At 41.8% G+C, this 15,535-nt stretch overlaps 2 protein-coding genes across 2 annotated transcripts in view; both read right to left on the reverse strand.

Annotated features, from left to right (window-relative positions):
• LOC139424592 (large ribosomal subunit protein uL4m-like) overlaps positions 1-15,535 on the reverse strand; it is a 45,634-nt gene that overhangs the window by 18,586 nt on the left and 11,513 nt on the right. The window lies entirely within an intron of this gene.
• Positions 631-15,064, reverse strand: LOC139424587 (collagen alpha-1(IX) chain-like). Its single transcript, XM_071176571.1, has 32 exons — positions 14,927-15,064; positions 14,260-14,334; positions 14,037-14,075; positions 13,884-13,946; positions 12,522-12,575; positions 12,259-12,294; positions 9,862-9,885; positions 9,699-9,752; positions 9,485-9,538; positions 9,180-9,212; positions 9,011-9,067; positions 8,825-8,878; positions 8,676-8,729; positions 8,461-8,514; positions 8,174-8,227; positions 7,981-8,034; positions 7,711-7,764; positions 7,482-7,535; positions 7,325-7,378; positions 7,168-7,212; positions 7,012-7,065; positions 6,811-6,864; positions 6,365-6,418; positions 4,372-4,443; positions 4,249-4,284; positions 3,956-4,000; positions 3,843-3,875; positions 3,299-3,445; positions 2,561-2,615; positions 2,239-2,427; positions 1,944-2,021; positions 631-1,761 (listed from the first exon to the last, which is right to left on the reverse strand). Exons 1-32 carry the CDS (start codon positions 14,999-15,001, stop codon positions 1,556-1,558), a joined length of 2,064 nt encoding a protein of 687 aa, XP_071032672.1. The 5' UTR covers positions 15,002-15,064; the 3' UTR covers positions 631-1,555.

The raw sequence follows: 15,535 nt of genomic DNA on the forward strand, positions 1-15,535 counted from the left end.
AGATTACATACTGTTTCATAGATCATGAGAAACCAATTCAGCTAATGAAAGAATTATACTAGAATATTTCCAAAAAACATGACTAACTGTACAAAAATAAGCTGTGAGCAGTCACAGTAGAGGTTTTCCCATTATAAACGGCTTTAAACTGATAATGTACGTTTAATTCATTTAGTGACACATAACTTGCCATAATTAAGGTATACTTAAGTGCTTTTGGTTTAAATGAGAAGCGTGGGCTCAATTACAGGAGAGTCATTTATTGATTCAACCCTCCCCTACCTCGTTACATGTCCCTCAAGGCATACTTAATAACAATCATCTTCTTCTGCATAGGAAAACTACAGTCTAATGCACAAAGACACACGGCATTTTCAGCAAATGAATCAAATACTTTTATGGAGATATTTTTTAAATGGCTGTTGTTAACACTCTAGATATGGGGACAGTCAAGCTTTCTAGTGTCCCCTTGTGGCTATATTTGTACCACAGACCATCCAATGATTTGAGTCTGTAGAACTCTGCATGCCTCAGAAAATGTCTCAATAAGGCCCACTGGATATGTGTGAAATTAGCTAAAAAACATGTTGCGGGATTTTCGTTGGAGTCTTTCATACAAAACATGCAGGACTTTATCAAAATGTTTTTATTTTCTCATTTGTACAACCTTTGATGTCACCTCCTCTGACTTTTATAATAAATAAGAATGGCATATACAATTTCTACATATGTCTTCGAACAACACTGCCCACTGTTCTCCCATCACAAAAACAGTCATCATGACAAAGCAAATCCTACATCAGGAAGACGATAAAGCATAGGGGTTGGTGAGTGTATATGCAACAAAGATACTCGCAAACAAATGAAAGTCATTGAACCAACAGTATACCGGTAATTTGTATGAAAGCTCGGTGTTGACACTAATACATAAACATACAGAATTCAGTGATTTAAAAATGGTTGGCACATTGTCGCTTAAAGCACAGTTAGTCTGGTCTGTTGGGGTTTTCACTTGGTTCATATTTAACAAAGAACAAAGCCTACAGTCCCCAATAATATCACAATTAGTTTGCCCCCAAAAATGCCATGCTCTTTTTATTTTACAGTACAAAGATGGCAAAAGCTAGAACTGAGAAAGAAAAAAAAACTTGCTAAACTTTGTCAGAGGGATAGGGGTGTTCCAACAGCTAAAGAATACTGAAATGCATTTTAGAGTTGTGTAACAAAACAATAAAACAATACACAAACAACCAGTCAAAACACACCAAACAAAGTAATGTTTCTTCCACAGGGTTGGGAGTACATTTTCATCTCATTTCAATTTGAATTCATTCAAATCAGGAAGTTAACTGAAATTCCAATTCTATTCCATTTCCTGCTTTTTAATGAGAAACATTTTAATTTCAGTTTACTTCCTGAATTGACTGAATTTAAATGGAATTGACCCCAACCCTGATCTTCCGTGGCACGTTAGTTAGTTCCTCCATTAGTCTCTTAATAGTTTGGCTCCTGTGGCCCCTCAGTTCAGGGACCCGTTGGGTCTCCAACTCACATCTTATTCCTCATTTGGCCCTTTCATGCTGGAATCTTTCGCAGATATCGGTGATGCCACCATAGGAAGGATACACTGTGACGACTCGCAGTAGCCGTTGAGGCCAGGACGACCAGGAGACCCTGGAACGCCGGGAATACCGGGAACGCCGTGTGGCCCTCTCTCGCCGTCGCGGCCGTCTGTGCCATAGGCGGCTCTACCGTGATCACCTGTGGATAGAGTGGTCGGTTGAGACTTGTAAATTAATGTGGAACTTCTAAAACGCTAGCTAGACATGTCTGTATGCTGAGCATATTGAGACTTGGCGCATATTGAGTTAGCACAGTAGTTATGGCTATAGCCTTCATTATTATGGTGTGGGTGTGAAGCCTCTTGTGACTGGTATCTTTACCTGGTAGACCGGGTGCTCCAGGTGCTCCTTTAACCCCTCTCGCTGTGGGTCCTCTGTCTCCTCTGTCGCCCGTGTCACCTACGCAGAACGTATACATGATCATCAATTCAAGTGACATTTAGGGATGCAGGATGGCTGTAGTGAACTTCACTTGTGATGGCACAAACAATCCTAATTATTCAAATGGAGATCATGACACTACTGCTACCAGCCTGCTTCAGCCAACTTGCCAACTTAACAAACTAGGCCATAATATTACATTTCGGATATATTTCCACCCTCTTTAGAGACCAACCTTTGGGCCCTTTGCGACCCAGTAGTCCTGGAGGTCCTTTGAGACCTGGCAGTCCTCTGGCCCCGTCCAGTCCTGGGTAGCCGTTCTCTCCGGAGGGGCCTGTAGGACCAGGGGGGCCAGGGGGACCTGGCAGTCCAGAGATGCCTGTCTCAGGCCTCCTCAGGCTGGCTGCTAGCTGGGCTAGCTGCTCTATGGCACAGGAAGGGAAAAGGATGGGGTCAGTTCAATGAAACCTATGGACCTGCCTTATCAGATGTGATGGGTTCAGTAATGGCCAATATCAAATGGATAAGAGTTTGATATGAAAATGATCTTGACTTACCTTGCATTACCCTCATGCAAACTTGTGTGATGTGTGTATCGCTTGGTTTTTTCCCCTGGGAAAACAGGTGGTTGTTGAGAGAATTGTGGTGTTAACCGGTAACTAACGCTATTCATAGCTAGCCACACAGGCTTTTTTCGTGAAATGTCTTAGCCCAGGGACATACTTAAAGAGATTCTCTGGTATTTTGCAAACTCTTTAGCCAGTAGTTCTGAATGTAGCGCTCATGAGCCAAAAGTGGTCCACGAAAATGGCCTACTATGTCACGTGTGCAGATAGGTGCAACACGTCATTGATCTCTCTCGCTCTGCTGTGTGTGCCTCTTGTTAGCTGTCACTCAAATGGCGAGGGGCTGAAGCTCATTGGCTAGAACTCGAATTGCTAGGGGGCTGTCCCACATGGGGGAATATGTAGGGAAAATGGAGCAGCACAGCTTCCAGAAAGACAGTCGCTTTCAAAACGAGGGATTTCGTAACTAATTGAGGTAAGACAGTCATTCTCATAGATTATGCATGTATGAACTACACATTGACACATACAGCCCAAAACGGGAGGTTCAAAAAAGACTTAGTAGACGCCAAAGTTCGGGAGCATGTCTTTAACACAGGGCAAAGTCATCATGTGAATTCTGCTGTCTCCTCCAGTCTAGTCCATATGAGTGCAGTACTACGAAACAGCTCTCTTTGACTCCTGCTCTGTTTCAGGACCCCAGATCTGGTTAATTGTTAAAGGGCCTACCGCTGGCCCCTGTGTCCCTGGCAGTCCTGGCACCCCTCTGTCTCCCTGCATGCCACGTGGTCCAGGTTGGCCTGGCTTGCCCTCTGGGCCTGGTATGCCCCGGCCGCCCTCCGGCCCTTTGTTTCCAGTCTCTCCTGGTCTGCCCGTCTGAAATCAGCGACAGAGCGCGACACAATGGCATTCAGCATTCATTCAAAACAAAAGGTAAAATTGGATTACACATACTGGACCATTGGGAGGATAGACAATGCTGTCTGTCTAGGTCTAGGATCATGTGTTTCAGGCATGTAATCCTACAGTGTGCAAGGCTTTCTTTTGGCATGGCGCAAACACTGTGCAGTGATTCAGTAATGAGAAATGATGATGCTCACGTGTACGTGACCTCTAGTATTAGACAGCTCTATGAAGCTGTGGCATCTAATCATGATGAGTCCCCTATGATTTTGGGACAAACAGGTATCACATTATGTGTACTGGACATAATTGGCCTAGTCCATGCCAACAGAGAGCTGTAGCAGTAAGCGATGCTATAAACTGGACTCACCGATCCTTTCTCTCCTGGCTCCCCTTCGTCACCCTATAGTGAAACAGAATCAGTACTCTTTCACTTTCAAACAAATGTTTGGCACAGCAACGTTTTTTTCTTAATTTACTCACAAAGTCCCCTCTGTCTCCCGCGGTGCCCTCTGAACCTGCTTCTCCCTAAATCAATGAGTAGAAATGTCTTTGTTAGAGAAAACACATGTCTTACAGGATCATTAACATGTATCCATCCCAAGTAGGCCTTGGTGGGGCCTTCTGTACTCTTCTGGTAGCTCCTAGTGCTTGATGTTACTCATTTGAATTCACTCCATTCATCTTCTTCCATCATTTGATGGCTACATAGAATATGGTCACCTCCCTTATGTAGGAATGCACTATTCGGTCGGTTGAGACGGTATTGAACTTACTTGTTCTCCTTGAGCACCGGTCAAACCGACTGCACCCTGGAGAGATAGGAATAGGACAATTATATTTTGCTTTTACACATGAACTTCTGCTTCTGCTTTTGTGGCACCTTTTCTATTCCTTACCCTGTCTCCATTCTGTCCAACCAGGCCAGCAGGGCCAGGCAAACCAAGAAGCCCGAGATCCCCTTTACCTCCCTGTAAAAAATAAATATATATATATATATATATATATACATACACACTTCAAAAACTCTTAACACAGTGGATTGCCTGTGCAACACTCAAACTTCTCCCCCTCAACTTCAGCTGACTACATTTGCACCAAATTTTTTTTTGTTGTTACTGGAAATAAACATGTCTAAACGGGTCAGCTGGAAAGGGTATTGGGGGCACACTCCATGAGATGTTTTTGGAAGTGTGGGTACTGATTGTGGCATACTCTCGGCCGACTGGTTTAAGGAATGCCTGGGAAACAGAGGGTTCTTTCAGGCTTTTTCAGCCTATTTTCCTGGCCTGAATCCTCCTCTCTGAAGAAATACCCATGGGCCCATTGACCAGTGTAACAAGACTCCATTCATGCCCCCTCATCGGCGGATTACAGTATTACTGCAGTCTGGAGGCTTATAAAGGGCTGCCGCGTTCAATATGAGAGAGCATACGGCTCCCACTTCCTTGGAGTGGGTTTGCTCTTAGGCACTGGCAGTCAGCTTGGTTGAGCTGAATGGTTACTATGGTAACTATGCCCATGTTAAATGGTATATGTATGGAATGATAGCAGATAATAGCGATACACACTGAGTGTACAAAACATTAAGAACATTAAGAACATTCCTAATATTGAGTTGCACCCCCTGTTTTGCCTTCAGAACAGCCTCAATTAATCTAGGGCATGGACTCTACAAGGTGTCGAAAGCGTTCCACAGGGATGCTGGCCCATGTTGACTCCAATGCTTCCCACAGTTGTGTCAAGTTCGCTGGATGTCCTTTGGATGGTGAACCATTCTTGATACACACAGGAAACTGTTGAGCGTGAAAAACTCACACCGGTGCGCCTGGCACCTACTACCATACCCTGCTCAGAGGCACTCAAATCTTGTCTTGCCCATTCACCCTCTGGATGGCACACATACACAATCCATGTCTCGAGTGTCTCAAGGCTTAAAAATCCTTCTTTAGTCTATCACCTCCCCTTCATCTACACTGATTGAAGTGGATTTAACAAGTGACATCAATAAGGGATCGTAACTTTCACCTGGATTCCCCTGGTCAGTCTAAGTCACGGAAAGAGCAGGTGATTCTAATGTTTTTGTACACTCAGTGCATTGTTTACACTGATGTCATGTCACATATATATAGCAAAAGATTGTTGGTGTGGATAGGTGCGGCTTGTGTTATTTGCACTCTGCGGTGTCCTAGTTCCAAGAAAGGTCGGGCAGGAAAGGCAGTGTAATGAAAACAACATATGAGGAAAGTAAGCATGAATAATTACATATCCAATTATATCGACACCATTTTAATGTTGAGAGACCAGCATCGACTTTGTTCTCGCCACACAGCGCACAATCCAAAAGAAGGTCATTTATTTCATACTCTTTGTTTTCTTCTTCCTCCTCTTTCACACCATCTTCATCCTGTTATTGTCTTCCTCTTCTTTCCCCACCACAGTATCATCATAATCCATCACATTGCAAACCACAAAATCCTGTTCTGTATTCTGAATTGAACTGGCTTCACTCCGATATTTCCTTGTCTGCATCTTACCTTACCAATCCTTGCATTTTCTCACAACAAAGTCTGATGATTGGAGCACCACAGGGTTCTGTGCTTGGCCACTTGGTCATTACTTCCCATGGCTTTTCCCCATCATTCTTGTGCAGAAGATGCTCAACTCCTTCTATTCTTCCACCTGTTTACTACCCAGGTTACAGATTTCACCAGCATCTTAGCCTAGTTCATTTGTCAGTTTGATAATCATGGTTCATACAGTGGTAATTGTATGGATGTTTGGAACAAATTGTCAAATGCTTTATTCATTGTGGTTCATGATACATATGATGGGCTTGTTTTGGGGCTATGAGTATGTCAGTTATATGGGTCTGTTGGGCTGTTGACTTACCCTGGGTCCAGGTGCCCCTGCAGGTCCGTCCGGGCCACGCACTCCTCTTTCACCCTACAGCGAAATAAGAGAAGAATAGTAGGGAGTTATAGAGCAGAAATTGGGGTTCAATCACAGATGTATTATAGTCTAGTGGTCCAAGACCTTCCCAAATGAATCACATGATGTTCTGAGCTTGTTGAACAATGCTTATAGTACTATAGAGCAAAGGTTGTGCGTGGCAATAGAGTTCAAATGCTTTGTGCTGATCTTGTTCATTCTATTGTTCAGTTATTTAGCTTACACCTTGATCCCTAATTCCCTAACCCTAAAAGGGTTGCTAAATCACACAGCTCCAAATGATTTATTCAAACGGCTGAAGTTCATACGAGACCTTGAAAAGAGTAATCCAACTTGATAGTGTTTTATGGCTTTCTGAATCACATATTCTTTAAAAACATACTCACTGGTCCACCTCTTGCTCCGACAGGTCCCACCTCTCCCTGCTCGCCACGTTCCCCCTGTAAACAAATCAAGACACCATGAGATCTCTCATGCTACTGGTGCAAGTATGAGAGGGACTTATGTATACTGTGTCAGAGTATTTGGTTTCATCACTGTCAATTCATGTGATTTAAAATTCATCATTAGACTTTCTCTTGACTTACGGATTTCCCAGGAGACCCCATTAGTCCTACAGAACCGGGGTCGCCAGAGTTACCCTAGTAACAAAGAGAGGAAAACATAAGATTCTCCACAATAGAGATTCATATACTGTATGGTCAATAACTGGTTTTATTCATACATTTATAATGTTCCCCTACCATCTCGCCACTTTTTCCTTTAGGACCATAAGCGCCTGGCAAACCCTATGGCGAGAATCACATCAAAACAAATGAACAGCCAAACAAACCCGAACAAATACAAATGTAGAATGGATATGGTGAATCAGAGATGCAAGGGGTCAGAGGTCACACTTACAGGGAGTCCTTGGAGCCCAGCATCACCTGGACTGCCAACTTTCCCAGTAATACCCTTAAAATTATAGAAAGAAAAACAACAGCATGTCAATCTCACTTATTTCCTGTATGTACATCCTCATTTAGCCTATGTCTTTGAACAGCAGTTTGAGCTGTACCTTAGATGCTGGCAATCCGGGGATTCCTTCACGTCCATCGGGTCCAGCAAGACCCTGAGAAAGAACAGGGAAGTTGAGCGTTAAAAAATAAGATTAGCTTCATGGCATGTGTATTGAGTCAGCTGTATGGAGTCCATGAACATAAGCTTGTGCTGTGTGTACTGTCATAGATGTCACAGATGAGATAATAAATCAGATTTGGTAAGGCTGTGGTGTGTACAATACTTACAGGCTCCCCTTTGCCCCCTGGAAGGCCCCTTATTCCTTGTGGCCCTCGGGCCCCCTGCAAAACAACACACAGTGAGTAAAAGTCTTTATGCTGTACATTATTTGATAGATAGAGTGCACCTGTATGAATTGGCGGCAGGTTTTTGCTTTTGAAAGTGAATGACCATGTGCTCTGTTGTTCTGCAGTGATAATATAACAGTAATAATAATAATGATGATATAACAGTGATAATATATTATATATATGACGGTGTGATGTTTTAGTACTTACTTGACCCCCGTTTGGTCCATTCTCGCCCACTAATCCTCTTTGGCCCACGTCACCCTAAAAACGGAAAAACACATTTCTTAAACCAAAATAGTAGAAAATAAGTTGAGATGTTACTGTAATGTGAGTGGTGGCAAAGAGGTCATGGTGAAAAAGAGGTGAACGTCATGGTGTTAAAAATAAGACTGGCACTTACTGAGCCACCCTGAATTCCCTGGGGACCGAGGTCTCCAAACGTTCCACGTGGTCCCTGTTATCAAACACATTTCAGATGCCAAATATACCTTTTTTTAATGCATTTACTAGTGTGCTCAAACATAAGTTGTGGGATGTTGAGGTTTGGCAGTGCTGAAACAGGCCAAGCTGAAGTCATTTTTTACAGCAATTTTGCACCCGCTGAGGATGGCAGTAATATACAGTACATAGCTCATCTTGGGCAATCATCCGATGATGTCAAGCAATGTGTGACCTCATGACCCTTACCCTGTCACCTTTGAGGCCCATCATGCCTGTTATTCCCCTGGGTCCCCCTTGGCCCTAAAATCACTCAGCAGAGAGAGAATAGTGTGAGAGAGAGAGAGATAACGAGAGAGAGAGAAAAAGAGAGAGAGGAAGAAGCCATTTTTTTCATAGCCACATTGTGAATGGCACATTCATATTGATACGAATTTGTGAGAGAATATATTCAAATATTTTACTGGTAGTCCTTGAGCTCCCATCTCGCCCTCTCCTGCCTGGTCTCCTTCTTCTCCCTGTAGAAAACATCAAACAAATATCACAATCATTATTATTGACCTTTAGTGTATTTGTTGATATTCTATTGGGATGAAAAAGGGAGAGAGGTTACCTTGTGTCCTTGCTTTCCAGGCTCACCAGACTCTCCTTTTACCCCTTTGTGGCCCTAAAGAGAAACCATACAATGTTACAGCTATATGCAAGCTAGTTTCACTGACAAGATACAGCATCAACATCTATAGTATATTAGTATCAACGACCAACCTTAGTATAGTATAAGTATTTGTTATATAGTCACCTTCATGCCTGGGAGGCCAGAATATCCGTTAAGACCAGAAGGACAGGCATTGGGACACTGAAAAACACAAGTAAAGCCTATTTGAGGTCATCTAAGAGCCCTGCCACAGGGGGGCTCCGTACACATGCATAGCTGTGGTGCCCTTAAAGGAAACTTGTGAACGCCTTACCAGGTCTTCCCCTTTATACACTCCAGGAAGACCCTGGGGAGAAAAAGAGAAAAACACAATTTTAATGACATTTCTGTCTTTGAAGTTGTTGTCGGCAAAACTGGGGCTGGTTGTCATACAGGTTGGTTGCTGCAGTGCTCTTAAAAATGTACAGGATGCTGTAAATTGGCTCCCCTTTAATACATTTCATGGCACACAGAACTATGCAGCTATTACATCACATGGGACTCAAGTGGGTTTTAAACTGTACTAAGGATGACAACACTAATATGGAACTAAATGATCATGAAAATAAATATATTTACCCTGGGCCCTGCAGGTCCGGGAAGCCCCACTGGCCCCCTCCTTCCCAGTGATCCCTATAAATAATAATAATACGTTTTACAAGTAAATGAATGCAATAATTTAACAAGTTAGAAGTATTGACTGCAATATAATAAGATATCGAAAAAGTTGGAAGCCCTGTGTATCTAGCCATCGTTTTTCTAAATGATAAAAAAAAAAGCAGTCAGTACTCACTGGGGTTCCGACTTTGCCAAGCTCGCCCACCAACCCTTGTGCACCAGCTGCTCCCTGTCAGCAAAACAAAATGGACATGACACAGTACTAATGTACTGTATTCTCTTGTATTTAAATACATTCTTCCTCATTCAGGTGTGGGACCAATAGTAAAAGCACTCACATCAGGCCCATCAGGTCCCTCGCCCTGTGGGAGACAAGAGAGAATTCATGGAGAGGCTTGAAGGTGTAAAACTGAGGTAAAGTTTCATTTGTCTGTATCAACAAGTTCATCAATGCAGTAACAAGGGTACAGTTATAAAAGGCACCATTTTAAACAATGCCATTTCAATAAATCCGTCCTTATAGTATGTCACAGTATGCCCTTATAATTGTCATATCCTAGGTGGGCGTATTCATTTAATCTATGATTTCAGATCAACTAATGGGTGTGTGTGTACAATTCTTAGAGAATGCTGAGTTCAGAACATCTCAGAATTTTGCAAATACCAGCATACAACTGTGGAAAATCCACTGGTAATTACTAGTGGGAAACTCATCTATTATCCCCGTGCTCCGAGGTTTTCACTTGCACCTCTCTGGTGTCATTTGTCAACAAACAAGACAGCAAGCATTGCGGCATCTTGAGCAGTTGTTGTTTATGTTAAGAAAAAAAATACACATTGTTGATAGAAAATGTATTCTGTTCACCTTCCTTTTAATTTAGAAAGTAAAAGCAGCTCAATATATAATTTTTATGGGCAGAAATTTGCTAAACAATCACAAGCCTTCTATTGATCTCCATGTTTGATAATATTTCCCAAAACGTGAATGCACCCAACTCGTATTTATAAATCCACAACTGGTAATTACCACCTTCCCACTTGGTTATGAACGCAGCATTAGACCATTTTATGGGTGTGTCCTATCGTTATATGGTCCTTGAGAGGGAGTAGCCTATTCCAGATGTCCAGTCATTTCAGTGGATGAGTAAGACAAGTCCTTGGAGGGGATGGTCTCATCCCTATGGTAGTATAACAATCCACGGAAACAAGTGAGGTCGATCCCTTTCCAGATTATGTTTGGTCATTTCTGCATGATTACCGTAGAGGCTACAGTTGAAGTCGAAAGTTTACATACACTTAGGTTGAAGTCATTAAAACTCGTTTTTCAACCACTCCACAAATTTCTTGTTAACAAACTATAGTTTTGGCAAGTGAGTTAGGACATCTACTATGTGCATGACATAAGTAATTTTTCCAACTGTTGTTTACAGTCAGATTATTTCACTTAATAATTCACTGTATCACAATTTCAGTGGGTCAGAAGTTTACATACACTAAGTTGACTGTGCCTTTAAACAGCTTGGAAAATTCCATAAAATGATTCCATGGCTTTAGAAGCTTCTGATGGGCTAATTGACATCATTTGAGTCAATTGGAGGTGTACCTGTGGATGTATTTCAAGGCCTACCTTCAAACTCAGTTCCTCTTTGCTTGACATCAAGGGAAAATCAAAATAAATCAGCCAAGAACTCAGAAAAAAATTGTAGACCTATAACAAGTCCTATATCGACATAACCTGAAAGGCCACTCAGAAAGGAAAAAGCCACTGCTCCAAAACCGCCATAAAAAAGCCAGACTACGGTTTGCAACTGCACATGGGGACAAAGATCGTACTTTTTGGAGAAATGTCCTCTGGTCTGATGAAACAAAAATAGAACTGTTTGGCCATAATGACCATCGTTATGTTTGGAGGAAAAAGGGGGAGTCTTGCAAGCCGAAGAACACCATCCCAACCGTGAAGCACGGGGGTGGCAGCATCATGTTGTGGGGGTGCTTTACTGCAAGGGGGACTGGTGCGCTTCACAAAATAGATGGCATCATGACGAAGAAAAATTATGTGGATATATTGAAACAACATCTCAAGATATCAGTCAGGAAGTTAAAGCTTGGTCGCAAATGGGTCTTCCAAATGGACAATGACCCCAAGCATACTTCCAAAGTTGTGGCAAAATGGCTTAAGGACAACAAAGTCAAGGTATTGGAGTGGCCATCACAAAGCTCTGACCTCAATACCATAGCAAATTTGTGGGGAGAACTGAAAAATCGTGTGCGAGCAAGGAGGCCTACAAACCTGACTCAGTTACACCAGCTCTGTCAAGAGGAATGGGCAAAAATTCACCCAACCTATTGTGGGAAGCTTGTGGAAGGCTACCTGAGATGTTTGACCCAAGTTAAACAATTTAAAGGCAATGCTACCAAATACTAATTGAGTGTATGTAAACTTCTGATCCACTGGGAATGTGATGGAAGAAATAAAAGCTGAAATAAATAATTATCTCTACTATTATTCTGACATTTCACATTCTTAAAATAAAGTGGTGATCCTAACTGACCTAAGACAGGGAATTTTTACCAGGATTAAATGTCAGGAATTGTATAAATACTGAGTATAAATATTTGGCTACGGTGTATGTAAACTTCCGACTTCAACTGTATCTCATAATGGACAATATCCCTATTACATCCCTATTATACATTCATTCTGTTAACACATTTAGTTAACCACGCTTACTTACAATCTCCCCGACTTCCCCAGCCTCTCCGGGTTCCCCCTGATAGAGAAGCACACAAGATGGTTGGTGATGACAATAACATGGCAGCGAAATAATCTCAACCTTTCATTGCTTTGGAGCATACAGATATTTTCTCATTCATACTCTTCTGACCAGCCTCCACTCACCGAGTACTGAGAGTGTACATGCATTATATTTCGGCAATATAGATATTAGACAGATAGGGAGGTTATGGATACATTTGATTTCAAATAAAGAAAACATACTTTTGGTCCAGGAGGCCCATCTGGGCCGAGACCCCCAACAGGTCCAGTGGCACCCTATAGAGGAAACAAAGCTTATATCAACCACACAGAAATATGAATGTCCATGAGTAAACTATATAAAAACGTCAATATGTGTCTTATACCCTCCAGTGAAAGAAGTCATTTCATGCTCGTTACCCATTCTTAGTGGGATATTTTATATTTTGTTCTTTACAAGTATTCAATGGGACTCCTGGGAAATTATAGAAGGACATGATTGTGAAAGTATTCATTAGAAACAATCCATCCATTCCTCAATTCCTGAAATAAATTGATTTCAAATAGAACTGTTCCAACACTGAGTTGCTGACACAGTACTCTCTGAGAAGAAGATAATATATGACACAGTATGTGATCAATGCACTAACTAAACAATGTACTAACTAAACCATTGCATATTTAGTCTACATAAAAGTACATTTCATCATTGACATTTCATGGATGACCTTGTTTCCTGTACAGTAATTTAGCAATTATAAGACTAAAAATGGGTGTGTCTTCTCTCACACTGTTTAGCCCCTCCTCTTCCACCAGCTACATAAACCATAGGAGGTCACTTAACCAGGCTAACTAGTCCTCCGCCAAGCTTGAATCAATGGATTGAAAAGAGAAGACGCTCTGAACTATCCCCTCAAGATCAAGGAACTACTACCACTCTCTAACTAGTCAATAGCTTTGGCAGGCAACAAAGAACAGAAATCAGGAATCATTTTAATCAGGAACAGACTTTTTTTTATTATAGTTCGTTACTTGAAGTCAGTGTTATCAAGGTATTTGCTATTCCTAAAAATATGATCACTATTCACTAAACAAAAGAGAATAGAGAGCTACCCAGCCAAAACTAGTGCATACCTCAACACACCTGGACACCCCCTACTCTGCCAGACACCATATTCAGCATTATGGTCCAAACGGACAGCACACACATTGTGGCCCTTCTGTTCCACTTTTCCCAGCATACAGTTCTTTCCTGTCAGCCATCACTGGGCGGCCAAATCCCCTGCACCCCCCGACTCACACAAAAGGACCTCTGTTTCCCTGTTTCAGTAAGGAAGCGATTTGAAGCATTCCCCTCTTCTCTTCTCTAAATACCCAGGTTGATGTATCCCACTGACCCCCCCCCCCCCCCCCCCCCAAACCTTTTGCTCATGAGCCAATATAAATGACTGACACAGCAGTAGAACCACAGCCCCTTGAGCTTCAGAAGTTACAGATGTTCAATAGACTCAATGAAGTCTGTTATCTGATTTTGCACTAAGCTTTCCTGCTTTGGGAGTATGAATAACAAACTGGTGGTAAATGTGTGTATTCTGTGTAACTTACGTCTGCCCCTGGTAGGCCGGGTGTTCCGGGAGTTCCTGGTTTGCCGTCTTCCCCATCAGGGCCCTAGGAACAGAGTGCCCATTTCAATACCATGCTAAAATGTATCAACCATTTATTGGTAGGTTATGGCAAAGGAAATGATAGTCTACTCACAGGGCCGCCTTCTGTGAAGTTATCGTCCCCTCTGTCTCCCTGAAATGAAATAGAAAAATGAATATTTATTCAATAACCACGTAAAAATCCACATTAGGTTTAAAATGATAGAATAACACAATTAATGTTGGTCTATACCAGGTGAGGTGCTGTACAAAAGATGAGTCTAAAGCCTGAAATGACACAAATAAAGAATAAAATATGAAATCAAAAGATATCTCACATCAATGCCGTCAACTCCAGGCACTCCTGCTATACCAGGGGGTCCTGCGGGGCCTCTGGGACCGACCAGGCCCCTCTGTGGATAAATACACAATACATAAATACACTAAATGAAATGTAGCTCCAAATCATAGCTGTTGGCGGTCCGTTGGTCACCTCACACAAAAAGATCCATTGTGTGAAATCAGTCATTTTGTGGGAAGTAAGGTCAAGAAAAGAAAACCACAAGCCTTTATCCACTATACAAGGGACCACTCTATGTAATTACATATGTTGAGAATATTTTTGTTGAGATTCCCAACCTATTGGTTCCATATGTCGGCACAGGTAGTTATTTGTCCTACACACACCTCTAAATCATGCAGCTATTTACAAAAGAAAGAAATAGTCCACTAATCAATAGGCATATTATGGTAGGTCTAATGTATATGTCAACTATATGATTCAACGAATCTGTAAATGCATAGAAGGTGTTTCAAATCATTTGGGAGTCTGAGCATCCCAGCCTATCCCATCCATGGGAAATTCCATCCCAATAACACAGGACAATATAATATGAAGAAAAGCAGTCATACATGCCTGTCATTACAAACCAGTCATACATTGTGGGTGGCAAACAAATCTATGTGAACCACTTGAGAAGAAAATAGCCGTACTTTGTGACTTACCTGAGCGGAGCAAATAAGGATGATTTGCAATAAAATCACCAGTAATGACTCCCGATACATCCTGGCGCGAGTCATGGTCGTCCCAAAGACAAGGAATTCGCAAAAAGTCCCTTTTCCCGGATTAGTTGGGATTTACGGACCACAATATTCCCCAACTGAACCCCACAGTAGACTGAAAGGTACCATGTACTATTAAAATGAATGTTTATTCATGATGGACTGGAGAGCTGGAAAGTGGTTGGAGGAGGGATGGAAGGTGCGCACAAGGCGAGGGTTTCTCTGTGAGACAAGGGTGGGATTTATAATGTTCTCTCAAGATGTATAAATACCTGCAACTTTCGCTTACTTGTAGTTTGTCAACTAAACGCTTGTATTCCAACAGTTTATTACATATTGTAAAAATTAAAAATAAATAACAAATCCAACCTAGCTTACTTCTGCACATGTATAACATACAACATAAATGATGTTGCTGTTGCATTCATCGATGCAATATTTCTTCAACATAGAGTTTGTAAATGAGCAAAATGAATTTAAATCTGTCAGCCTGATTTGATTTTAGACATTGTTGGCGGCCTACAATAAATGAACGTGAGTGAGATCTATTAT

Source organism: Oncorhynchus clarkii, chromosome 13 (genome assembly GCF_045791955.1).
Source record: "Oncorhynchus clarkii lewisi isolate Uvic-CL-2024 chromosome 13, UVic_Ocla_1.0, whole genome shotgun sequence".
In the NCBI taxonomy this organism is placed as follows: domain Eukaryota; kingdom Metazoa; phylum Chordata; class Actinopteri; order Salmoniformes; family Salmonidae; genus Oncorhynchus; species Oncorhynchus clarkii.